Genomic DNA, 26,879 nt, shown 5'->3' on the forward strand with positions numbered 1-26,879 from the left:
TGTGTCCCTTTATTGCATTTCAATATTCAAATTTATATAAATAGACATTTCTAGCCACAGTGGCTAGACAGGTATTGGGTGTCAATTAGATTAAAAAACAATTTGCCGAAACAGCAGTGAAATATGAATTAAAAATGTTATTAATGCTAATTAAATGCTACATTTCATGGCCTCACTCTTCCTGCTGGTTTTCGGACGTCTTTGACCGAAACCTGCCACCTCTGATGGCAGAGTGTGTGTTTGTGTACATGTTTTTATATCCTGTTGTGGCTCTAAACCTGGATACACACCAACCCTCGGGGGGGGGGGGACAAGTGTCACTGTGGGGACCCAAATTGAGGTCAAGTCTGCTTTTTGAGGGTTAAGACTTGGTTTAGGGTCAGAATTAGGTTTAGGTTAAAAATTAAGGTTAGACATACAGTTGTGATGATTTTAAAATGGAGGTAGAGGGCAAGGAAATGCGTCATAATAAAAACCCACACGGGGAGAGCGAAACAAGTTTGTGTGTGTGTGTGTGTGTGTTCTCTCATGAGGAAACTAGTCGAGCCACTCTATTTGCTTTCTCAAACATTAGAAAAGACCTGCCCTAACACACACACACACACACTTTAACAAGCCTACATGTACAGTTACACGCAGAAAACGCTCTCCACAGTTGGTTTCCACCTGCTGAAGAGGGACGACAGGAGAGATCAGACGAGTCGAGCTCGCAGAGACGCGATGTAGACCGACAGCCCGACGGGTGAAGCGACAGGTGTCGTTTATCATGTCCATCACTGTGAATCTCAGGAGGATCTCCAACCTGCCGGGACGATCTGACAGGAAGGTCGAGCTCTGCTTCAGAGGTAACCCGTCCGTACGCTCCTCTTGTCGGCTCCTCTTTGTCCGCTGTTAGTCACTGAAACCTGCACTATCCCTCCACGAGTGTATATTATGGTCTGTTTCCCGGTTTGTTATTTGAAATTTTAACGTTACGGCGAACAACGATATTTCAGACGAACGGTGAGCTTCCAGCTTTGTGTCAACAGTGAGGAAAAGTACTTAATTACAAGTACAGTCTGACGTGAAAAATATTTAAATGGATAGAAAAACATTCATAAAGTGTCAAAGGTAAATATAGAGTAATATATTTATGCATTATATTGAATTTAATGTTGTAGCAGGCCAACACGGAGCTCTTTCCAACTGCCCTTAGGTAATTTAATCTATAAGAATTATTCATATTCAGATTTGTTTGAACATCAACTCCAGTTGTGGCAAAAAAAACCAAAACAGGTGTCATGATTTTTTTTGACGTGACTGATGTTTGCGTGAATGTAATGAAAAGTGTAACAGAGAGGTGACGCCGTCCAGAGAAATCCGACCGCAACAGTCTCATTCAAACTTTGGACACGTTTTAAAACACATTTTTACATTTAACTAGGGATATAGATTTTCTTCTCCTCTACTTCCACTGAGCGCACGACAGGAAGGACGATTACAGGAAGTCGAAACATTTCAAGTTCGCCGGGCATTCGGCTGTTTAAAAAAAACATGACCTTGTACTTGAAGATGTGTGATGTTTGATTTGGAAAGATCCATCCACATCAGATGTTTGTTTCAGATGTTTTATTTAATATTCCCGCGATGAATAAATAAATAGAATCAAACACAGTTACATCCAGAGGTCATTAAAAAACATGCAGGAGGTCAGATAATCAATACAATTGGTATAGTATTATATATAATATAGTATTAGTTTATATATATATATATACCAAAACAAAAATAATTTCATAAGGTAACTAAAAGGGTTCAATATATCCCTCCGAAATGTAAGATAGAAATATAGAGTTGCACCATCCCTGCTTCGTTTGGTTCCTCGATGGGAAACAACAACAACAACAAAATAATTTGCGTAAAGTGACATCTTTACGGACAAGGATATTTTCATCGTCATATTTCTACTTCTACTTAATTAAATGATCCGAGTCGTTTTTTCACCACTGGACCACCGCGCGTGAAAGGTCAACTGTATTTAAATCTTGCTCCGTGTTTTAAAGTGTGTTTGTACGGTTTGACCCACAGTTAGGTTAGTTTTACCCGCCTGTTAATGTCTCATGGCAGCTACTGCATTTGTGTTGTTGCGATGGTAACCAGTGTGTGTCTCTCTCTGTCCGCCAGATTTCACCCAGAAAACCAGAGTCCTGCAGTGTGAGAACGTGGCCGTCTTCAACGAGGTCGGTAACCTTAACGAACGCTTTCAGACCAATCATAGAAAAAGGCCAATCAGGAGCCTCGGAGCTGCAGCGTGTTGAGCTGCAGTACCTCGGATGTCCACCAAGGGCTGCTCGGATAAAAGTTTAGCTTGTTAGTTTATTAAATTTAGTTAAATCAGGGATCATATCCAAAATACTTTAAACTCAGAAATTGCTTTATATCAAATTTAGGTACCAGCTATCTTCCATCTGCAGTCTGACCGACTGTTTTAAGGTAAATGAGAAACACCAAAAGTTCTGTCTACAAATTCCTTCCTGATGACGTCAGTGTGGATTCTATAAACGGGTCGGTTCTGGCAGAAGTGAGGACGATGAGCTGCTGAGATTTCAGATCACGTGACCTCCATCGTAGTTGCCTCTCGTATGTGTGTGTGTGTACTTGTTTGTCTATCTTTGTGAGGACCTACTTCAGTTATAGAACTTACGAGTGAGGACGTCTGTGGAATATGAGGACATTTTGGCCGGTCCTTACTGGGACACACCTTCATTGGGCTGTTTGAGGGTTCGGATTTGGTTTTAAGGATTAGGGTGAACAGATGTAATAGATAAGGGCGGTGCGATCTCATCGTGTCAATGACGGTCCTTACAAAGCTAGAAGTCGAAGTGTGGCTGTGGGTGTTACAACAGGTAGCTGCAGCTGTTTGCCTGCTTCAGATTGAAACTATTTTAATTGAGCTGATAGGAAACTGTACCCCTCCTACAGTACACATACACAACCACTCCTTCAACACACACACACACACACGCACACACACACGCTTGTTGAAGTTGACGTGATTGTAATCTAAAGATCTCTGGGAGAAAGAAAACATGAAACTCTTTTTTCAAACTAAATAATACGCAGGATTCACCGTGTCATAGCAGGATGGCTCAATGTTTGTCAGGTCCATCGCTTTAGTCCAGAATTAAATGTCTCAACAAGTTCATGTTCCCCAGAGGGACGAACCCTAACGACTCCGGTATACCCTGAACTTTTCCTTTAGCGTCACCATGAGGTTTTTGCTTTTAATGAACATGACATTTTGTAAAGATGTTTATCATTTTCAGCGTTTCTTATAATTGTTTTTCATGGCGTATGTAGACTTCATAAAAACTTTCTTTCTGCGGTCCCTCTTAATAACACTGATGATCCACCATCAGGTCAAAGTTTTAATTTATCCATCACTTTGTTTTATAACCAAATACCTGCAAAACTACTGACATTCCCATCGCACTGGTGTAGTTTGTGTATTTCACAGTTCACAAATTTCACAGATGATCGGAGACAATAAATAAAAGTGCAATTGAAGGTAAAAAGCAAAAGATTTCAGAGACAGACTTTGGAGCGCTTCTACATACTGAAGAAGAAAAAAAAAATTCTTCATGATGATCAGAAGAGGCCGCGATTTCTTGATTTTGTGGTTTAATTAGTCAGCAGAATGGAAACAATCATTTTCACGTGATTTTACAGGCCGAGAAAATATTTGTTTAAGAGATATTTCATTGCATCACCACCTGTTTGTTGACATAAACACGCTAACAGATGATGTAATACAGTAACTTCTGTGTGAACGTGCTTGGTTTCTGAATGCCTGTATATTTCTCTGCTACTGAGTCAGGCAGGTGTTTGTTTTTCAGGTGTGACCAGGTGAGTGTGCGTGTGTGTGTGTGTGTGTGTGTGTGTGTGTGTGTGTGTGTGTGTGTGTGTGTGTGTGTGTGTGTGTGTGTGTGTGTGTGTTCGTTCGTGTCTAACCCCGAACACATCGTGATGCATGGTTGTCGTGGAAGATGTCGAAAGTAAAGACAGAAACAGTCTCTTCCTTCTTGCTCGGGGTTGTAATTTACTCAGTTGTAAACAAATGCACTCCAGTTGTAAACAAATGTTTACAACTGTTAAAACTGTTAAAACATTGTGTGTCACACACTGTTTCTGAAAGAAAAAATGAATGTGCTCAAAATGTCTTTGTGTAATCTGACTTCCATGTGTGTGTGTGTGTGTGTGTGTGTGTGTGTGTGTGTGTGTGTGTGTGTGTGTGTGTGTGTGTGTGCAGCATTTCCGTTGGCCTCACTACGGTAAAGTGATCCAAGATGAAGTTTTGTCTGTCAGTGTTTACAACTGCAGTAAAGTTTTCTCCAACAGGTAACTAACACACACACACACACACACACACACACACACACACACACACACACACACACACACACACACACACACACACACACACACACACACACACACACACACACACACACACACACACACGCGCGTGCACAATAAATCCCCGAGTGTTTTTCCCGAACCTTATATATTGCTGCTTATTGTTAATTTGTAATCATGAAATCTTGATTGGAATAAAATGATGATTTAAAAACAAAAACAGAGGAAATTTTTGTTGAAATACAGATACACAAACATATAATGTTGCCGTATGAGTTTCATATATATGTGTGTGTGTGTGTGTGTGTGTGTGTGTGTGTGTGTGTGTGTGTGTGTGTGTGTGTGTAGACTGCTCGGTAAGCTGATCATCAGTCTCCAGCATGTCACTACAGCCGGGAGGTTGTCGCTACGGGAACTGCTCACTGATGCCAACTACAGCCTGACTGATGTAAGGACACACAAACACACACTCTTCTGTAAAAAAAAAAAAATTAAAAAAAAAGAGTCCTGATCTTGTTTTCAGCCACTTCAGTTTCTCCTCCGTCCTCCCGCAGATCTTTATAGAGCTCGAAATTTGCTTTAATCCTGTCGAGGGAACGGCAGGCGGCTGGGAGGGAAAAGACTTCCTGAAGGTCCAAGACAAGGATGAGTAAGATCAACTCCACACAGAACTGGAAACATCAAATTAAAGGAGCATTACAACTTTTATTTAGATCCTTCTGTTCCCTCTAGAGTGAGAGGAGAATATGTCATGATAGAGATGGTTCGATTGGTCGTATAAGGATGTTTTAAACTGGTCTGTAGAGGTTGACCTGTTTACCTTTTGCTCTTGGATTAGTTGAGTTCACATTTTTCATTGTGACAGTGGCACCAAAAAAAAAAAAAAAAAAAAAAAAAGGCAAAACAAAGCTCCCGAATTTCCCAGTAAAATATCTTGAGACTGTTTAAAACTTCCAGGTGACAAATGTGTTTCCTACCAGAGTGCAGATGCCCTCAACAGTCTGACTCATCAAACCTTCAGATGAAGTCAGTGTCACCGTTTACTCTGATCGAGGAGATTTTTGTAGAGAATTAGTGCCGACCTGCAGACCCACAGAGGACGGATGATTCTCTCGTTTTGTTTTTTCTTGGTTCATCCTTAAGGTCAGCTCTGGTCATCAGGAATGAGGGATTCGATGACCCTGACAGGTGAGAATTTACTCACACTTACATTCTCTTACCTGAACCAAAAGGTGACATCAGCGGAAGCGTTTGAGCTGCCAATCAGTAAAGAATCACGTGACCTTTACGTTATCACGTTACGTCGCGAGCTCCTAAGAGCCATTATTTCAACAGTAAGTTTAGATTATTTTGTTTTATGTGTCTGCCAGATCCAGGATGAGCCTAAATTGTCAATCTAAATTTTATTGTTCATAAAAAAAGCTTTTTTTGTCCTCTGAGCTCAAAGTTTTAGCCGTAAATTCACAGAGGACTTGTTCAGATTCAACAAACAGTCAGTCTACCGGTCAAATGTTTTATTGATCCATCCGTCCACCTCGACCTCCTCCCTTTGTGGAGGTCATCGCTCTGTCATATGACCTTATTTTCTCATATACTCCTGATGGAAAACAGCAATAAATCCCATAATCACTTGAATGTAAGAATACAGTTTGAGTCACTTTGAGGCGCTTAATGAAACGACTGATTGTCTTTTACTCTACTCCACACGAGAGAAGACCCGTCCACCACTGGTTATTGGAATATAATTCACTGCATTACAACTCAACGGTCTATAAACCCTTCTGGTTCTGACTGAATGCTAAAACAAACCATACAGAAACACTCTCATCTATCGTTAGTCTGCAGACCGTCGCCCGCCCAGATCAGCGGGACAGAGAGGCTCGGCGTCTGGGGCAGAGTCTGGTCCGGACCGGGGATGAAAATGAAGAAGATGACGATGATTATGATGATGACGACCTGATGGACCTGGAGGCCTCCAACATCATGTTCACTCCTCTGCTGAGGTCAGTCTGGTCACCTGACTGCCCGCCAGCTTACCTGGAAAACACCTGGGGTGCTGTAAAACTGATCAGCTGTGTGTGTGTGTGTGTGTGTGTGTGTGTGTGTGTGTGTGTGTGTGTGTGTGTGTGTGTGTGTGTGTGTGTGCGTGTGCGTGTGCGTGTGCGTGTGCGTATGTGTGTGTAGTCGTTGCAGGTCGCTGTCCAGATGTTCTGTTGCTGCGATACCCAGAGTCCAGAGCTTCCAGGTTAAGGGCCCTTTATTCATTCATTTTTGATCAGTTATCTGGCTAACCAAGGACAGACACGCTGCTCCTCAAGCAATTCCTGGAGGATCCGGAGGCATTTCCAGTCCGGATTATTTAAGTAATTCCCCCCCATGGTGCCCTGGGGGACTCCTCCCAGCTGGACGTGCCTGAAAACTCTTTAATTAAAGTGGTTATATACAATAATTGGTATCTTTGTGAGCGGCGCCACTCATGATGATCCTGCAGAGAATAATTACTTTTACAGCTCCCCTCAGGTTTACAGATGAGTTTCAGGTCATTAAGTAGCTGTCAAACCTCTGTGGTCCACTGTGGTGAAATAAGCGTGTGTGTGTGTGTGTGTGTGTGTGTGTGTGTGTGTGTGTGTGTGTGTGTGTGTGTGTGTGTGTGTGTGTGTGTGTGTGTGTGTGTGTGTGTGTGTGTGTGTGTGTGTGTGTGTGTGTGTGTGTGTGTGTGTGTGCAGGTAAATGTGAACATCCTGGAGGCTCAGAAGCTGGTTGGAGTGAACATCAACCCGGCAGTTTTTGTCAGAGTGGGAGGTCAGAAAAAACACACGGCAACGCAGAAGTCCACCACCTGCCCCTTTTACAACGAAGTACAGTGGAGTGGACAAGCACAGTAGAATATAGTACTGTGGTATACAGTAAAGTAAAGTACAGTAGATACAATAGTGTAACACCTGTTTATCGCATCTCTTCATCTCTTTCAGAACTTCCAGTTTGAGTTTCAGGAGGCTCCACAGATCCTGTTCGATAAAGTCATCGAGATAAAGGTCTGTTCTACTGTTTTGTTTTTTTTGGTAGTTTTTTCACTTCTGTTTCTCCTGATGTTGCCATGGTGAGAGACTTGAGAGGAGGGACGTGTCCAAAGTGAACACCTGTGATGTGTCCTCCTGACAGGTGTTCCACCGGCGGACTCTGGCCTTCCTGATGTCCCACATTGGAACATTTAAGATTGACATCTCCACCGTGTACAACCAGCCAGGTAACACTGTTCACACGGCAGTGCTCTGATCTGAATACTGCCGGACTCGCTGACCTCTGACCTCTCCCGCCTCTCCAGACCACCGCTTCTACCAGAAGTGGGCTCCTCTCACTGACCCGGCAGATACCAGGTCAGGGATCAAGGGTTACGTCAAAGCCAGCCTCAATGTGCTGATGAAGGGGGACGCTCTGAGCATGCCCAGTCTGGTATCGAGGTCCTTGTCCGGAGCCAGTGAGGACATAGAAAAGTTAGTAATCATGCATTCTGAATATCATCATGCATTTTCATATTAATCAATGTTACTATCGACATATAAAAACACAACTACTCAAAACTTAAATAAATGAAAGAGAAGTGATGGTGGAGGTCATGAATCAGCATGTCCAGATAAAAAAAAAAAAAAGGTGATTTAAGTGTATTGTTTTTCATAACTTGCCTAATTAAGGGACATAAATGTTAAATAAGAGAGGACCCAGGATTGAGCCCTGGGGAACTCCAAATTTAACATCGGTAAAAAAAAAAAAAAAAAAGGCTCCGGATTCTGATGTTGGGTCTTTCCTGCAGGAACCTGCTGCTTCCTCGTGGTATGCCCTCCGAGCGTCCCTGGGCTCGGTTCCGTGTCCGGATCTACCGGGCCGAGGGTCTACCCACCATGGAAGCAGGTATAATGGCCAAGATGTCCGTCACTGACCGGGCGGTGTTCATTGACCCCTACGTGAAGGTGACCTTCGCTGGACAACAGGTACTCAGATACATAATATATATATATATATATATATATAAACATTATTGGGGGGGTCAGACTGTCTCATGGTTCAGGAACATCAGGGATGAAACATAGATCGAAATGCTGCCTCAGCTTGTGCCTCAGTTCATTCACAAAACAAGGAAGGAAGTCATTTGAGTTTTGTTCCATTGGTCCTATATTTCCTTGAAGTTTTTTGGGTTTTAAAATATTTAAATCTGCTTTTGATAATACTGATATAAATCACCAAATCAGGAATTTTCTAATCCCACTGTGTGTATATTGTGTCTGTGTTCAGGGGGAAACGTCGGTCGCCAGCGTCACCAGCTGTCCAGTTTGGAACGAGGAGATCTCCTTCATCGAGCAGTTTCCTCCTCTGGCACAGCGAATTAAAATCCAGATCCTTGACGACGCCAAGATGGGAGACATCGCCCTGGCAACACACTTCCTGGACCTACAGCAGATTTCTGATCCCACCAGGAATGGTATGACCCTGAATTTGCACACGCTCAGTGACCTTTTTGATAGCTCGCCTGCAGAGAACCAGGCATTTATCTGTGTCATCTGTAATTCCTGCTTTTATAAATGTAATCATATTTTACGACAAAGTCTTCCTGTTTCCTGATCTGCTCCTGTTTTATTTACTGTTTAAAGAAAACTTTTATTCACTACTATTATGTTTTCTGACTAACTGGTCAAAAGAACCGACAAATAGAAACAACTGTTATCTTTGACTGATAACAGTATATGTGTTAAATTGCGAAAGTGTTTTAGCAGCAGTAAACGCAAGTTTACATTTTGTACCACTTTACTTGTTTATTTTTGGACTGTGACATTATTTAAATACCAGGTTGTTGTTATTTTGACCAGTTCTGTCTTTTGTCGGCAGGGTTTAACCCCACCTTCGGCCCAAGTTGGGTCAACCTTTACGGTTCTCCTCAGAACTCCACCCTCGGAGATGTGCACCAGGTAAACTGGACTCGACCAAACCAAACATTTAAAGCAACAATCCCGTGATTTGGGAAAATACATTGAATCAGATCATTTTTTTTTCACCAAACTCTCAGCAAGAAAGCACGTATGTGTTTCCCAAAATGTCAAACACTTCCTTGAATTTCCATGTATCTCTTTGAGTTATTGACACTGATAACTTGGAGGTTGTTCAGAATTAAAATCGACTAAACTGGAGTCATCGAGACTAACCCATCTCTTTTCTCTGGAGGCTTTGAACGAGGGTCTGGGTGAAGGAATCTTCTACCGTGGCCGACTCCTCCTCGCTCTCTGCATGGAGGTTTACTTCTCGCCCTCCGCCGTCACTGCGGACACGGGCTCCGCCGCCATGGGAAAGGTACCGGCCTCAAAACTTCACAGTGACAGTATGTCACAACGTTCAGGCAACACGTTTCTTCACCAGCGCTTATTTCCTGTTTAATCAGAATCAGGATGTTGTTACCTTGGCAACAACAACATCTAACTTAATTTGACCTTAATGTTAACCTGATTTCTGCAACTCTCAAATTCACCTAATTAAATCTCTTATGAAGTCACTGACTCTCATGTGAATGTGAAGGTGAAAGGAGCTCTGGGGAAGCTGGGACTCAAGAAGAAGAAGAACAAGAAGGCAGAGAAGGAAGGTCAGTCTGCCGAGGACACAGAAATGAGAAAATAAACTTTTAATGGCGAGTGTCTTGTTTCCCAAGATGATTTATGAATGTCGGAAACAGCAATTAAAAACAGTTCTGTTCTAGTTTTCTGGAAGCAAATTCTCCTCAACTGGAAACAAACAGCAGCAACCTGGAGCTGTTTCATCTCTTTTACTGACTCAATGAGACAACAGGGTTTTATTCCACTTCCAGTCTAAAGGAGAGATGTTTTGAAATTAGCTTTTCTCCCAACTAAGCTTTGGAAGCTGATTAATCTAAAATGTTCTGCTGCAGTACGTATGTACGGTATGTTTGTGTCTCATATTTCAACTGCTAAAGAAGTACAGAATAAACAAATATCCTTGGTTTATTAACTTGTTGCTGCTGTAGCGTCTTCAGCTGCGAGTGGTTTACCTGACGAGTCAGGAGAGGTAGCAGTGGAGGTACCAGAGGCCGTTACCGTGGAAATAGAGGAGATCCACCCTCTCCCTGAGGTCAGTTCAATCAACACCTCCTCCATCATCATCATCAATGAGCCATTTTAAACAAACTGGGTCTTGGCTGCATCTGTGATATTTGAGAGTAAATCACATTTTATCTTTATGTTATATTATTTCTGGTTTTATTGAACATTTGAGGTCAAACAATTTGTTTTCTCCTTGTTTTTTTTTTACTGTGTTAATTTTTTCCTGTTCTCCTTTCGGCTCATTTGTTCTTAATTTTCTTTTTCATCCCTTCATTTGTTTACTTCTTATGTATTTTTGTTGAAAGAGAAAAATGTATGCTTAAAGATCAGTTATTTTGCTCTTTGAGAAAATTTCTGTTCTCAGCATTAAGTTGGTAGAAATGATCTGCCATCCAATTTTTTATTGATTTTAGGCAGGCTAAAAAAAATTATGGCAAATTGAACAAAATGTATAATCGAGTATCATCTGCATAACAATGACAATAAATACCCTTAAAACCACTTATTCTCTGGCAATAATACAAACGAAAGATGCAGCAGACATAATTTGATGTGAAGACTTCACAGAGTGATGACCTGCAGCTCTCAGACTTTCCTCTTCTCTTCTTCTTCTTCAGGGTTTTCTGGGACAGAAGGAGGAGTTTCTGCTGTTTGCCTCTTTGTTTGAGGTCACGATGATGGACCCATCTGTTGGAACCAAACCGATGACCTTTGAACTCTCAATAGGTAAACAGTGAATTCTGGATGTCAGAACTGTTTGCTCATAGACTGCAGGGCTGCTCTGCTCAATTTGTTCATATGAGAGATTAAACCAAGTCTTCTACATTGATAGCAACATAAACCTACTAATGTTGTGAGTAAGAATTCGAAGGTTGCCAGTATAACAAGGTATTACTTTTCTGACACCGGAGAACCAAATATAGGTGCCAAATGGGTTTTGGCTCAGGTTTGGAGGCATTTACTCAGTCTAATTTTGATTTAATATGAGTTCTAAATGATGGCATTTGGGCTTTGTACCCAGAGTCAGCATCCGACTTAGACCGTTCCTGAGCCCAACCTTTTTGATTTCCAGGGGCTCAGATGTAAATTTTATTTTATTTCCAACATAAAACCCCTGAGCTCCGTCAACTACTCTGTTTCTGGCAGGGAATCATGGGAAGGTGGTGAGTTGCGGGAGGTCCAAGAAGAGCCAGAGCAGGGAGGACCTGAGAAGGAGCCGGGAGGAGCTGAGAAGGAGCCGGGAGGAGCTGAGAAGGAGCCGGGAACATCTGAACGAGGAGACGAAGGTTCTGCTGGAGTCCGAGGACGAGCTGGACAGAGAGGAGGTCCAGAATCCCGAACCTGAGAACAGATCTGTGTCCGCCGCCATGAGACCCCAGCCCACTGAGTACGACAGGTAAATAACCACCACACCCACACAGGACCCAGGAGGTGCTCCGGAGCGGTCTCTAAAGGCAACCCAGTGCTCGTGTAGTGGTCACAAAAACGTGTGTAACTCGGGTGTTGATCAAGTGACGAAACCATAGACTGAATATCGACTAAAAAATGAGGCTGATGCAGAAGTGCCTTAAGCTGCAATACTATATGAGAAGGTCTCGATTCTTGAAGGTGTAACCCTTTAGTTAAACAATCTACCAACTTCCTGCCTCTCTGTGTCTCTTTACCTGTTTCTAAGGTCTTTCCAGTGTCTTCAACTCCAGCCCCCCTCAGTGAAACTAAAGCCGTGTCTGTTTATCTGGAGTCAGTTTGAAAATCACAGCTTTCGTCTCTATCAGGCCAACTGTCTCAACAAGATGGCCGACAGGCTGGTGAGAGCCAATGGACTGTAAATATCAAAAATTAGATTATAGGTTTTGAGAAATCCCGACAACTTCATCTACGCTGCTCTTTCAGGAGATCGGTCTCGACGAAGTGGAAACTCTCTTGAGGAGGCCGAGGAGCAACGCGAAGGAGCGTTTGGTGGAGGTGCTGCTGGAGCTGGTGGCCTCCTGCAAGTGAGTGTCCTCCTTCTGAAAACTTGACTGGAATAGATTCAGTCTGACTTGATTCATCATCTTGTCTGTCTCTTTTTCTGGTGTCCTCTCTGTCTGTCCTTCTGTCTGTACTCCTTTCTCTCCCTCTGCAGACATTTCAGTCTTTTCTCAGACAGAAAGTCTCAGTCTCGTCCCAACAACCTGGACAAATGCAGGAAGGAGTTTATCAAGAAGAATTTGGTGAGTTTGTTCGAAGCTGTCTCTTTTTCTACCTGCCTGCCTCTCTGTCTTTCTGCCTTTTCTCTGACTGACTAAATGTCTCCAGGTCCTGCTGGCCAGACAGGCGGTGAAGGCGAGGCGGAGGATCACAAGACGGACCGCCAAACAGCGGTTGATGGACGGCAGGAAAATCCTTAACACGCTCCGCCTGCTCGCTGCAGAGGTCAGAGTTTATTTAAACGTCTCCACAAAGACGTCAGAAATCCTCGTACGTCCAGTTCGTCTGAGGTCTGACATTTTACTCTCTCCAGCCCCAGAATACCATCCCCGATGTTTTTATCTGGTTACTGAGTGGAAGCAAGCGATTGGCTTACGTTAGGATCCCCACGTACTCCATCTTTTTCTCATTGGTGGAGGAGCAGAGGGGGCGGGACTGTGGCAAAGTGACCACCCTCTACATGAAGGTAATCATCAGGAGGCATTTTGGGGAAAGTCTGAGGACATCTGGTGGGTTGATGAGGTGTAACAGAAGGCAGGAGTGAAAACATAGACTGTATGGAAAGATGGACGAAGCATTGGCGATCCCATTTGGGTTGTACTGCAGTTGAATTGAAGAAAGAAAATAAGTAAAATAAACATTTACAAGACATTAAAGTCCGTTGAAGGTGTGTTTGTTCAGTTTACCAAAGAGAAGTTATAATTATTAAGAGTTAAAGACTGATTAAAACATTATAATGAAGAGCAAAACTGTCTTTGGAAAAATCTTTTTACATCAACAAATGTTTATAATAGTTTATAAAAAAAATATAAACTCAAATAATAGAGTTCACCAGTGAATCACCATCCTGGCATATCAATCAAACCAGGCACATACCACTCTTTGAGGCCTAACATCTAGTTAATTATGGGATTATTTTCAGTGACCACCAGGACACTGATCAGGAGTGAATTAAGCGAATGACATCATAAATTATTTATGATGTGCACCTCTCACTGCTCTGTGTCTAAAATCATTGAAAATGCTCCCTGCTCTATTTTTGAAATCATCTGTGTGGCTGCATGTTTTAGCTCCTCGGTCAATAAAGACACGCTGCATTTATTTGCAGATTACCGATCTGTAGTTAATACAATAATTAATAACATTTTCCATTTTGCCTCTAAAATCAACCGTGATCCGTGTTTACATTCATCGACTGCCATCGCTGTTCTTTTTAAAGAATCCTTTTATGACATATTTTCATCCATTTTTCTCTAAAATCATTAGTGGTCAGTCTCTACATTCATTGACTATGATTACTGTTATTTTTATTAAATCATTGACCTGTTTGATAAAAACATCTTTTTTCTTCTGTCTATAAAATAATAATGCTCTCTGATAAAAATCCCTGACGATGCTCAGTGCGGATGACATTCTGTCTTTAAAACCACCGACGACACTCGATGCTTCGTCTCTACAATCATCAATAATCTCTGACTCCTAAATCCTCAGTGACGCTCACCTCTCACTGTCTACTCCCTAAAATCATTGATGCTGCTTGGCGTCGGGTCACCACATCATGTTTATCTTTCCTTCTAGTCTCCAGGAGGTGCAGCAAGTGAGATCTTTGCAAAGCTGGAGGTCTATTTGTGGCTCGGTCCTCTCAAGTACAGTAAAGAGGTCACCAACTGCCTGCCAGAGGAGTTTAAGCCGGTCTATGAGGAAGAGGATGACGAGAAGAAGAGGCTGGTTCCTGTCGGGGGGAGGAGGAAGCTTCCTGTCAGTTTGTCCTGCCAGGGTGAGTCAGCTGACCTCCTCCACTGGATAATTGCTCAGGACTCCAGGAGTTTGTACTTCAAAATAAAAGCCTAATAATTTCTTGTATTTTGACTTGTCAATCATGGATCTTCAGCTGTCCTGTTTAGACCTCTCTTTCTGTTGCTCTGTGCAGACAGCAGTTACTTCCAGCTGCGATGTCACTTGTACCAGGGCCGCGGCCTGATGGCTGCCGATGACAACGGCCTGTCAGACCCATTCGCAAGGGTGGTCTTCTCTACACAATGCCAGGTCACTAGGGTAGGTACCAACGTCCCAGTGGTTTGACAAGTTATAATTGTTCATTTAAGGACTCAACACATTGATTTCTACCGTATCTAAAAAAAATAATTTTTTAAAAATCAACAAAACAGATAGCTCTTTCAAAATAAGAGTGATTAATGTTGAAGCTGAAATAATGAGGTAAATACTGTTAAGGATGGCATTAAACGCACAAGATATTCATGATTTAGATCTCAATTTATATTTACATTTCACTAAAGTCTATAGTGTTTGGTATTGCATCCAATTATATCACAATCATTGTTTTTACAATAGCTGGCTTTTTAATAAGCAGGCAGCCAATTAGAAAAAAAAATAAATGATGTTCTGTAACCATGATACGAGTTTAATTTTATCCTACATTTCCCATCACAGCATAACATCTCTTCTTAGACCGTCCCTGCCTGGTAAACACTCTGAACTGAACTGTGTTTGTGTTCAGGTGCTGCCAGAGACTCTCTCTCCCGCCTGGTGTGAATGTTTGCTGTTCGACAGAGTTCTTCTGGAGGGAGCGAGAGATCAGCTCCAACAGGATCCACCGCTCATCATCATCTACATCTACGACCACGACGCCGTGGTAAAGTCCAATTCTCTTTCCCACAGAAAGAATATTATGTGACTCGCAAGCAACTTTAACACATCCATGGTGAATGTTTCACCATTATTCAACCTCGACTTTCTGTTTGTAAGATAGAAAACATGGAACAGTTGGGCCGGCAGCAGACGTAATGACGGCTCTATTTTACACAGCTGGTATGTTATGGGACCAGAAGGTTGCACTGATGTGTCAAGTCATGGCTCATATTTGTGGACTGTGAACAAAAATGGACTTTGTTTCTGGGCGTGAAAATAAAGCCAATGCGGAAATGCGTTAAAGTGTAATACCGATACGGGCCACTAGGGGCTGGCTTAAAAAAAAAAAAAAACCCAACTGTATAAAACGGGCAACTGATGGAGCTCTTCAGAGTCAATCATCAGTCCAAATGATTCTGTGATAAAAAAAAGTTGAAGATACATACAAAGAGGAAAAGTTCCAAATCCCAAAGTGCATTTTGTCAAGAATCACAGATGCTAACGGTGAGCTGCATCTAAAAACTGAAAACAGTGCAGTGCATTCAGGAGGTGATGTCACAACATTCGGTGCTTGTGTTTGTGCTTGTGTGTGTGTGTGTGTGTGTGTGTGTGTGTGTGTGTGTGTGTGTGTGTGTGTGTGTGTGTGTGTGTGTGTGTGTGTGTGTGTGTGTGTGTGTGTGTGTGTGTGTGTGTGTGTGTGTGTGTGTGTGTGTGTGTGTGTGTGTGTGTGTGTGTGTGCACAGGGCAGTCCGAAGCTTCTGGGACGAGCTTTTGCCGAGCCGGAGTTTAAGCCTGTGGAGCTGTTCTACCAAAAGCCCCGCCTCCGTTTCTATGACGTCATCATGGGGAGGTTCCCCGCCGGAGAGCTGCTGGCCGCTTTTGAGCTCATCGAGTTGGACTACTCTGGGTTTGGAGAGGTGACATCTGTCAATCAATCAATTAACCGAACAATCGGTGTCTGCTTTTTATTTTGGGAGTTGTCAGTCAGTGCGGACCAGTTTGTAGTCTGATTCTGGTTAAAGGATGGAGGTTAAAGGAAACTGGATGATGAGATGACAGGTTGAATGCAAAAAATCTGACATGGATTTATGTTACTTGCAAACAAACACAGAAATTCCAATGGAATTAAAGGATTTAGCTGCAAAGTCATGCAGTTTTACTGACTGGACCTTTAGTTGTTTTTTTGGATTTACACACTTGTTTATCAATTTTTATTAAAAATGAATACAGTTGAAAGGATTTACTGTAAGTAAGTTATGTACTTCCTGCTTTAACTTTGAAAAACTGCACTTACGGGAATTGTTTAAACGCTGTTTTCTCAGCTGATTAAAGGTGCGTTTACTTCATGTTTGAAATAAAATAGTTTAAATGATCTGAATTCACTGTTGGTTCATTTCTAGCCTGTCAGATCATTTAGTTTCTTTAACTAGGTTGTTAAAAGTTGTTAAAAGAGATGGACCGAACTACAAAAATATAATCAGAGTTGTGATCTGTCAGATTTATCGAAAACAAACAGCGTGGATGAATTAATTGTGGTTAGTTAAAATCCTCTCCGTGCTGCAGCCCCGTCTGCCCAGCAGCGTGGATCCTCAGGAACTGACCTACTTGGACGAACAGAGATTTTACTTCATCCCAGAAGGAGTCCGGCCGGCTCTGAAGACCTTCAGGATCGAGGTCACACGCACGCGCACACGTACACACACGGTCTGCTGACATTTTGCAGATGTGTTTTGGGGGTCTGCTGGCTCACGGGATGATACCTGTCCGTGTGCGTCTGGGTGCGTGTTCAGGTGCTGTTCTGGGGTCTGCGGGATCTGAGGCGGGTGCAGCTGTTCGAGGTGGAGCGACCTCTGGTGAGGGTGGAGTGCGCAGGACGACAGCTGGAGTCTGAGGAGATCCAAAACTACAAGACTCACCCGAACTTCAAAGAGCTGGTCCGCTACATCGACGTGGTCAGTTTCAGAACAGCAGATCGGGCTCAAAGAGGCGCGGCTTCGTTTCACCTCCATCGCGTGAACACAGAACAGGACGGACACGACGAACATCCTCTCACCTGTTCTTCCTGTTTCCTGTCCGTCGTTTTCAGGAGCTGCCGGAGCAGTCGTACCTCCACCCTCCTCTGACCGTGTTCGTGGTGGAGCATCGGGCATTCGGGCAGCTCGCTCTGGTCGGTTCATACGTGGTCCAGAACCTCATGAACTACGCCCCGCGTGAGCTGGAGGCGGAGCCAGAGGAGGAAGAGGAGGAGCCAAAACCAAAAGGTAAGATCTGTAAAGAAATTTTGTGGGACTCAAAAGTTAACTTCTCCCCTCAAGTGTTTTACGAACAGAGTTTTGATGTGCGTCTCTCCAGCGAGTAAAAATACTGCGAAGTTCAACCCTCTGATAACGGTGAAGAACATCGGACTCAGCGGCCTGACAGTCACACAGACGAAGATTCCCATCAACCCCATCAAGCTGGTTAATGTACGCATGTTAATCTCCCCTTTAGAAAGTCAATACCAAAATTGTTTTAAAAATTTCAAAAAAGATTTCAACCATTTGTTAAAATATTTGTAGATGTTGAGACTTCGCTAATTAATGTGAATAAACTCCTTCAGGCACCCCTGAAGAAGTTGATAACGAAAGGGGAGGAGCTTGAGGAGGAGGTGCTTGAGAAAGAGGAGTTGGACTGGTGGTCAAAATACTACGCTTCACTGGAGGAGCTGGAGAAACAGGTGAGAAACCGGTTTACCGGTCCACCTGTCAGTTCACCTGTCTGATAAATTTAAAACAAATGCACCAATACATGACAAGGATAAACTAAAATGTTGATTAAAAGGTCAATTGGCAGATTTAACACACAAAGAACATGTTCGTTAGTACGCGATTAGAAAGAACAAATTACATAAAACAAAGAAATCAATTAATATTAGAAGGAAATAAATAAAAAGGATTCTTTATTCATATATCCTGTGTTTCTATTAAAAATAAAATCTCCACTGTAGAGGTGCATTGTGTTTACAAAAGAAAGGAAATTACAGGCATTTACATGGAGTTACAATATTTTGTTGAATTGATAATGAACAATTATGAGTAAGTATTATAAGTATTTAAGTAAACCATAATGTGGAAATATTTCTATTTTTTGCTTTCATGAATCCAGCATTAACCATCAACAAAATACAACTTAATTTAGAAAGTCTCTCAGACCCTATACTTGATATATATATAAAGTTTTATTTCAAACATAAATGCACAAATGTACAAATATCAGTATTAAAGGCGCAGAAGAGAACTACTGCATTAATTAGGTAATACATATAATGATAAAGTCTTCCCTCAACATGTGTGATGTGTTGCTGTCTGCAGGCAGCTGAGAGGGAGGAGATGGAGGAACAAGCAGAGACAGGTACAGTTTAACTCCAACTATGACATTTCAATTATAATAATATATATATATATTCCCTTAATGATTTATTGTTTACATTATTTCAAAACAATAACACATACAGCTGATTATTACAATAAGCTGCTGAGTTTTGAGGTTTATAGTTGAAGCGTGTGCTTCAAAGAAGGAAGTGTGTAGTTCCTCTGATGTCCACCAGATGCTGCTGTATTAAATTGAATTGGAAAACTCCCAAATTATCTATAACAATATACGTTCAATCCAGTTTTTGCACAAGTTTAGCTTTCAGTAGATCATTTACCTTCATATCACGGCAGATTTTCAAAATAAATGTTCCACTAACACAATGAACCACGTGGCCATAAGTATGCAGACGTTGAAAAACATGGCAGCCACATGTGATAGTTGATGTGGGAGGAGCCTGAGGGGAGACTCTTACAAACCATTTTTTTACGGACCTTGTTTTGTGCATAAGAGTCACACACATCCAGGCATAGTTGGAAGCAAAATATTGTCCAAAAACATGATTGTACACGGCAGCATTTCTTATTCCAAAACAGGAAAATCCCACCCAGATAAGACAAGACAGATAAAGTACATGTTATGTGCAAATATGGGAAATTACAACAATTAAAAAGAAAACATCAAAAACATGAGGCACAATAAGTTAAACATACTCTAAAAACAATTAAAAATAGATTAAATGATATGTTAACAGAGTGGTGTTTTATTTTTGACAATAAAGTTATCTTCTTTGTACAGATGGAGCAAATCTGACCATGGCAAACATCGAAGAGGAGGAGGAGGAAGTGATGGTGATGGAGATCGAGCCTCCCAAACGCAATAAGATTGCCACTCTGAAGGTGTGAGGTCACAGAAACACAACGCCCAACCTGAAGTAGACAGTCCACCATTTTCGACCGCATTTGCATGCTGGAAATCTTAGATGGGCTTTAAGGTCGTGTCAGGAAAAAAAAAAAAAATCACAAATGGATTTGGTGAGAGTTGAAGCGGAACATGCGGGCCGTCCAAACCCAACATACAGAAATGAAAACAGTTGGTAAAATAACGGTCGATTTAACCTTCATGTGTGTTTTTTTTTTTTTGGGTGTTCAGCTGTATGAAGGCGATCTGGAGTCAGAGTTCAGTCAGTTTCAGGACTGGCTGAAGACCTTCCCGCTATACAAAGGCAGAGCGAACAGTGAGGACGACGAAGAGGATGAGGAGGAGAGGCTGATGGGAAAATACAAGGTAATGTCGATGTAGAGCTGTCGTTCTGTCCGTCTGATATTCATGTGTTTTATGATTCCCTGCTCTCCGTCCTCAGGGCTCCTTCCTGCTTTATCCGATTGATCCGGAGGACAAAGAAGACACCATCTGCCAGATCACCAATGGGATCCCCAAAAACTCACCAATCAAAGTCTTAGTCCGCGTCTACATCGTCAAGGTACCTGTGTGTCCCTGTCTCTTACTTGGTTGAACTGTCCTAGATTTGAATTTGATTGAACCCAGTTGGTACAGTGTTTGTATTCTACCGTGAGTTCTAGTGTGTTCTGTTGTTTCTGTCTGTGTCCCGCAGGCCACCAGTCTGGCGCCCACAGACCCGAATGGTAAAGCTGACCCGTACCTCCAGGTCCAGGTGGGAGAGAAGAGTCTGGACAGCAAAGATCGATACATCCCCAAACAGCTCAACCCGATATTCGGAGAGTCCGTACCTGTCTGTCCAGTTGTCTGTCCACCCGCCCTCTTTGACTAGCTGTCTGCACAGTTTGTTTGACTGTCTGTCAATCTGTCTTTATTTCAGGGTGTTTGAGCTCACAGTGTCTTTCCCACTGGAGACAGAGCTTGTTGTCACAGTCATGGACCACGATCTTGTTGGGGCCGATGACGTAATCGGCGAGACACGGGTTGACCTGGAGAACCGGTTCTACAGCCGCCACAGAGCCTCCTGTGGTCTGGCTCTTTGCTACGACACGTCAGTACCTTGATATTACACCAGTCTCAGAACTATGACCCATTGGAACCAGTACTAGAACATGTTAGTACCAGAACTATGACATGTTAGAACCAGTACTACAACATGTTAGTACCAGAACTATGACCCATTAGAACCAGTACTAGAACATGTTAGTACCAGAAGAATTTCTATGTTTTCGGACCACATTGGTTCTAGAGGTACACACCGGTAAAGTCGGTTCTACTGTATGTCCCTGGATCTTCAAATGTTTCCGTGTCTCTGTCTCCAGTGACGGTTACAACATGTGGCGTGATGCAAAGAAGCCGTCGACCGTCTTGGCCGAGCTCTGCAGGAAAAACGGCATCCAGTCTCCAGAGTACCGACCGTCTGAGATCAAAGTCCTCAACAAGATCTTCAAAATCCCACTGGACGCAGTACCTGAAGGTAGGTCAGGTAGACGGGTCGACAGACCAGCAGGTGGACGGACAGGTCCACTCGGTTAGTCACGAAGGAAAAGGATTGTGTATCATCTACAAGTGATTTCATGTGCTCCTACTGCTAGTTTCACTACTGTAACCCTTCAATAGCACTGAAACAGTGGTTTTACTGCCGCTCCCTTCTTCCAGCTCCACCAGATCTAATGAAACGAAGCAGTAACCGTTGATAGCAGCTCTAACTGCCGTGTTCTTGTTGTTGTTGTTGCTGCTGCTGTTGTTGTTGTCAGGTCTGCTGAAGAAGAACCAACGGTCTCAGGAGGAGGAGGCGGAGATGGAGGAGCATGCGGCCCTGAGCGTGCTGCAGCGCTGGAGGGAGATGAACGAGTTCCTCCCCGGAGCCGTTCCTCTGGTACCGGAGCACGTGGAGATCCGGTCTCTGCTGAACCGGGACAATCCCGGACTGCCGCAGGTACCCACGGCACACAGTTGAGGACACCACGCTGCTGCTGGTCTACAGATAAATGTCCTCAACCGTGTGCGTATGTTGCAGGGTTACCTTCACATGTGGGTGGACATGTTCCCCACCGACGTCCCAGCTCCGCCCACTGTCGACATCAAGCCCCGCCTACCCGAACAGTACGTCAACACGACGTCGCGTACGGTACGACAGAACAGCGAAGGACTCGTGATGATATCTTTGTTGTTGTTTCCACGGCGACAGGTACGAGCTCCGCGTGATCATCTGGAACACGGATGACGTGTTTTTGGACGATGTGAACCCGTTCACAGGCGACCCGTCCTCTGACATCTACGTCAAAGGGTCAGATTCACACATGCGCATGGATTTCTTTACATTTTCATAGGACTTTAACAGACTCGGTCCAAGTTAGTCTGATCGGTCGTCACAGCTGAAATCATAACGATGATCAGCATCCTTTGTTCTGTGTGCAGCTGGATAAAAGGACTGGAAGGAGACAAACAGGAGACGGACGTCCACTTCAACTCTCTGACTGGAGAAGGAAACTTCAACTGGAGATTTGTTTTCCGCTTCGACTACCTTCCTACTGAGGTACACATACACTACAAAAATGTCCATCTCATTATCCCAGCGTCAAGAGCGGCATCTTTAAAACTTCAGAGAACCAACAGACCCAAAATTTATTTTAAATTTTTCGCTATAATAAAACAAAAGCAAATCTTCCTATTGGAGAAACTTTTTTTTAATTTTATTTCTGAATGATTCATCACTTAACAAAAAAAAAAAATCTAATTGAATATTCTATCATTCAACTAATCATTTAATGAATCAAGTGTTGAGACATTTGATTACTGTTATTCTGGTTGATAGAAATACATCTTCCCCTCCTGCAGAAAGAAATAGTGTTTAAGAAGAAGGAATCCATCTTCTCTCTGGAGGAGTCGGAGTTTCGCCAGCCGGCTGTGATGACGCTGCAGGTCTGGGACTACGACCGCATCGCAGCCAACGACTTCCTGGGTGAGACAGACTGGACAAATATTTCAAATATTTACATTTACTCCAACATATCAGGCCATATTTGTATTTCTGGTCTGCTCCATGATGTCCACTGCGCTCAACCAGATACTGTTTTTTTTTTTTTTTTACTAATTAATTCCAGTCACTTCTACTGCGTTACTTTTTTGATCACTGTTAAGCTACTGTCAATAAACTTTGCACTTCCTGCCGATTTTTCTCATAATGCGTAACTCAAAGATCATAATTGCCTTGTTCTTGGTAGACTTTTAATGTGAAACATGTTTCTATGATTGCAAAAGGAAACAATCACCATAATAAATTGGTGAATGTCCTATTTAAGTGAGTATTTTAGATGAAGCCATTATTTAAAACCTATTTTCATTTGAAAATCGACATTATAATGCAAAACATCTCCATCGCCATCAGTTTGAATTGAACAATTTTCTGCCCTATACTGAAATTTTTTTTTGAATTGTTTATGAAAGAGTTTACGAACTGATTTTCATCCACACCAGAAACCTGAGATTTAGTTTCATAAAAAAAAAAATATGTAAAAAAATTTTGGGGGGTAATTTAGTTGAACTGACCCTTTAAATTAAAACAATTTCAACACTTGTAACATAATCCTGAGCTGTTTTTTTTTCCTCCTCTTTCAGGCTCCATAGAGTTTCGTCTCAGCGACATGGTGCGGCCGGCAAAGACGTCCGGTAAATGTACGATTGAGATGGCGAAGGATCGAGCCGGCCCTCGGTTCTCCATCTTTCGCGCCAAGAAGATGAAGGGCTGGTGGCCGTTGACCCGCCAGAAGACGGCCGAGGACTTCGAGAGGGAGGAGAAGGAGAAGGAGGAGGCCAAGAAGAAGGGAAGCAAGAAGAAAAAGAAGAGCAAGGACAAGAGGAGCAAGTTGAGACAGGAGGACATCCAGTTCATCGACAGCATGGGCAACACATTCCTGTTAATGGTACAAACAACAACAACAACAACAACATATCAGTCTCATGCTAATATTGTCTAACAAAAGCCAAACACGATTACTACATATTTGAGTCTAACTTTTTGACTCCTGCTTTACCATAAAATAATATAATTTCTGTAAAAACAGGGTTTTAAATTTGCAGTAACTATAAAACAAAGGTAAAAAAAAAAAAAACTGCAGTAGCAAACACTCTGGTTTCGTCAGCCGGCACTGCGTTAGAAACAGACACAAATCCGTTGTGGAAATGACTGCATGGGCTCAGGAACACTTCTGAAAACACAGTTTGCACTGCGTCCACGAATGCTGACTAAAACTCTGTCACGCAAAAAGAAAATCATCGCATTCTTTAATTGCTTACATTTTACACAGCATCTCAATTTTTTTGGAAATGCATTCATTATAAATCAAATTCAGGTTTTCATACTTGTGGTGACACTGAAACTGTGTTTGTGTGAAGGGAAAGGTGGAGGCGGAGCTTCAGCTGGTGATGTTGGAGCAGGCGGAGGCCAACCCTGTGGGGCGGGGACGCAAGGAGCCGGAGCCTCTGGACAAACCGAAGTACGACACACACACACACACACACACACACACACACACACACACACACACACACACACACACACACACACACACACACACACACACACACACACACACACACACACACACACACACACACACACACACACACACACACACACACACAAGCACACGCACACGCACACACACACACACACACACACACACACACACACATTAACACACATACGGCTAAGAATAGGTCTCATAAGAAAGTGTCAGCAGAACTTGTTTTTTTTGTAAACTTGCTATATTTTAGATAGTTTGCTTCTTAGCTTCTCAGCTGCTAATCGGACAATAAGTTTACATATTTGTCTGATGCATTCGCCTTATAAAATAAAAAAATGCCAACACAGCAGGATAAATCAGAGCTGATAAGCTCTGACAGGTTCCTCCTTTTTGGACTCTTGAGCTATCAGTTCCCTCATAAGTCAGCGCGGTCATGATGGCTTTGAATTGGTCAATGGTGTAAATTTTCTGTAGAGATTTGTTCATATTCACCCCTTCAAACAAAGATTTTCCTCTAGATTTTCTTATTTATAATGTGATATGACCGGACCTGTAGCCTCAGTCGAAGTGTAAACTGTCTCCTGTCGTCTCTCCAGTCGTCCCACCACCAACTTCAACTGGTTCGTCAACCCACTGAAGACCTTCATCTTCCTCATCTGGAAGAAATACAAGAAGTACATCATTGCTCTGGCCATCCTCGTCCTCCTCATACTCTTCCTCGGCCTCCTCATCTACACGATGCCGCAGCAAATCACCGCCCTCCTCGTCAAAGGATGAAGAAACCTGCGGGGAGTCTTCATGCAAACCGTCTGAGGTTTCTGATCCAGAACTGATCATATCATATTTACTCCTTTGATTTCTGTGGAACTAAATCGATAAAAGTAGATTTAATATAATCACTCTGATTGCTCTACATTACCCAGCATCCTCAGCGATGTCAACTCAGGTAAGGATAAACAGGCATCTGTTTACTGTCGGATTTATCTGTCACCAGAGAAAATTATTGAAAATGTCTTACTTTATATTTAAGCCATATATTATTATTATGTAAATGTAACATTACAACTTACTAAACCTGATGTAACAAATCAGCACCTTTTCTTAATTAAATCAAAACTATAAATTGTAATGGGTTGAATTTTGTTGATTGAATATAGTTGTGCTTTTCTAAATGTTTTCAAAAGGATCAATCCTTTTATCTGCTTAAAAAAAAAATCATAATTATTAATATTATTTAGCAACAATGATTCTGTCAGTCTGTCTGCAGGCAGGAAAAAAACTATTTAATCACAATATTATTTTGAAAAACGTATTTTTCCTATTAGCTCTTCTCACTGCATGTGGTAACCATGTGGTAAACATGTGTCATACATGTGATCATGTGTCCCATGTGGGAAAACATGTTGAATTCATGTGTTTTATCTGCAAGGGGTGAAGCTGGCCTTTTTTTAATCAGCAGATTCAACATTTGTTCAACATTTAAAACATTTTATTATTATATTATATAATATTATAAATTCTGATTCACGATTGTCACTTGTTCTGGGATTCCCTGTTACACTTTCTCCGTCTCCTTCCGTCGTGTGTCATATTCTCCATTGTACTAAAGAACAGAAGTTTTTAATTAGGCAGAAAGCGAAGAATTCCCAAGGTGAGGAAGGGAACATGCAACCTCTCTTCCTACTGATGATTAAAACATTATATTTAGACCTTTGGTTGCTTCCTTTGTAAATAAATCATGAGATTTCCTTCTCCCATTCAAAATTAATTGGTTGGGATTTTAACTGGTGAGGACATAAATAAGCAAAGGACCAAGTAAAACATTTTAGTAGTCTCAGTTCTTGTATTGAAATTTATAAAAGATGCATCATTTTCTACCGTAATAGCCAGTTGACTCCATTGTAAGAGCTTTGTTTAGGGTAGAGTATCTCAGGTCACATTGCTTTCCTCCCATACAGTGCACCCTATAGAGCACTTCACTCCAACTCATTACAACGACTACATTACGTCTTCATTTAAAGCCACTTTGTCATGTTTTCTTGCTTTTGGGGGAACTTTACTAGGACAGGCTGTGTGAGGGTAAGGAGAGTTTGATAAAAAAAAAAACCAATAAAAAAAAAAACAAGACCGAGCTGTCAGACTTCGTCCTCATCTTCTGCATGAGCAGGAAGTTACAGAGTATTTGTTTACAGACGTTTGCTCTGATTGTTTCCTCCGTGATGACGTCAGATCACGTTGAGATAAACTCAGGCTCGTTGCCTCGGACACTAGAAGGGAAATGATGTCAGAAGACGAGTATGAAGGGCAGTTTAATGCCAATAATTGGTTGACCGCTGTCAGAAAACACTAATGGTTGACTCTCAGGGTTTGTCCACTTTGATCTGGCCTCAAATAACCCAAGTTTTTATTTGACAGATCAGCTAGAAATGTCAGACGTTCATTGTCCCCAGAAGATAAAATCTACTGACCTTAGTGATCAACTTACTTTTCCTCAAGTGCCGCCATGCAGAAAGTTGGATCGTAAAATATCTCAACAATTATGATGAGGTGCTTTGAAATTTAATACCGACAATCAAGCTTTTGTCAGATTACTTTGGAAAACTCTTTTCTATTGGGTCATAATATCACATTTATTAATTTTAATAAATTGACCAACTATGAGAGCCTCTGTTGTACTTTGTGTTTTTCCTACTGGCAAATATCA

General features: G+C 42.1%; 1 protein-coding gene across 1 annotated transcript; it reads left to right on the forward strand.

Moving 5' to 3' along the window:
• Nucleotides 1-766: 766 nt before the first annotated feature.
• Nucleotides 767-25,284, forward strand: fer1l4 (fer-1 like family member 4). Its single transcript, XM_069711293.1, has 49 exons — nt 767-845; nt 2,164-2,219; nt 4,289-4,377; nt 4,744-4,843; nt 4,950-5,044; nt 5,539-5,583; nt 6,234-6,398; nt 6,580-6,640; nt 7,122-7,253; nt 7,368-7,430; nt 7,558-7,642; nt 7,721-7,889; nt 8,207-8,384; nt 8,686-8,872; nt 9,277-9,356; nt 9,610-9,735; nt 9,958-10,021; nt 10,421-10,524; nt 11,114-11,222; nt 11,643-11,892; nt 12,172-12,304; nt 12,390-12,490; nt 12,622-12,709; nt 12,795-12,911; nt 13,000-13,152; nt 14,265-14,463; nt 14,617-14,741; nt 15,205-15,339; nt 16,079-16,252; nt 16,899-17,009; nt 17,126-17,287; nt 17,422-17,596; nt 17,688-17,800; nt 17,935-18,051; nt 18,686-18,725; nt 19,485-19,585; nt 19,839-19,973; nt 20,050-20,169; nt 20,302-20,429; nt 20,527-20,697; nt 20,969-21,123; nt 21,404-21,585; nt 21,667-21,752; nt 21,838-21,936; nt 22,068-22,185; nt 22,488-22,611; nt 23,268-23,572; nt 24,045-24,145; nt 24,772-25,284. Exons 1-49 carry the CDS (start codon nt 767-769, stop codon nt 24,950-24,952), a joined length of 6,186 nt encoding a protein of 2,061 aa, XP_069567394.1. The 3' UTR covers nt 24,953-25,284.
• The last annotated feature ends 1,595 nt before the right edge of the window (nt 25,285-26,879 follow it).

Source organism: Brachyistius frenatus, unplaced genomic scaffold (genome assembly GCF_029030835.1).
Source record: "Brachyistius frenatus isolate BFR_SWC_R1_liver_20210118 unplaced genomic scaffold, ASM2903083v1 Contig_98, whole genome shotgun sequence".
Taxonomy (NCBI): Eukaryota; Metazoa; Chordata; class Actinopteri; family Embiotocidae; genus Brachyistius; species Brachyistius frenatus.

Coding starts and splice junctions, on each gene's coding strand:
- fer1l4 (XM_069711293.1), top strand. CDS start 767: ATGTCCATCACTGTGAATCTCAGGAGGATCTCCAACCTGCCGGGACGA. Junction 11,893..12,171: donor CAGCCCACTGAGTACGACAG/GTAAATAACCAC, acceptor CCTGTTTCTAAG/GTCTTTCCAGTGTCTTCAAC. Junction 15,340..16,078: donor TCTACGACCACGACGCCGTG/GTAAAGTCCAAT, acceptor GTGTGTGCACAG/GGCAGTCCGAAGCTTCTGGG.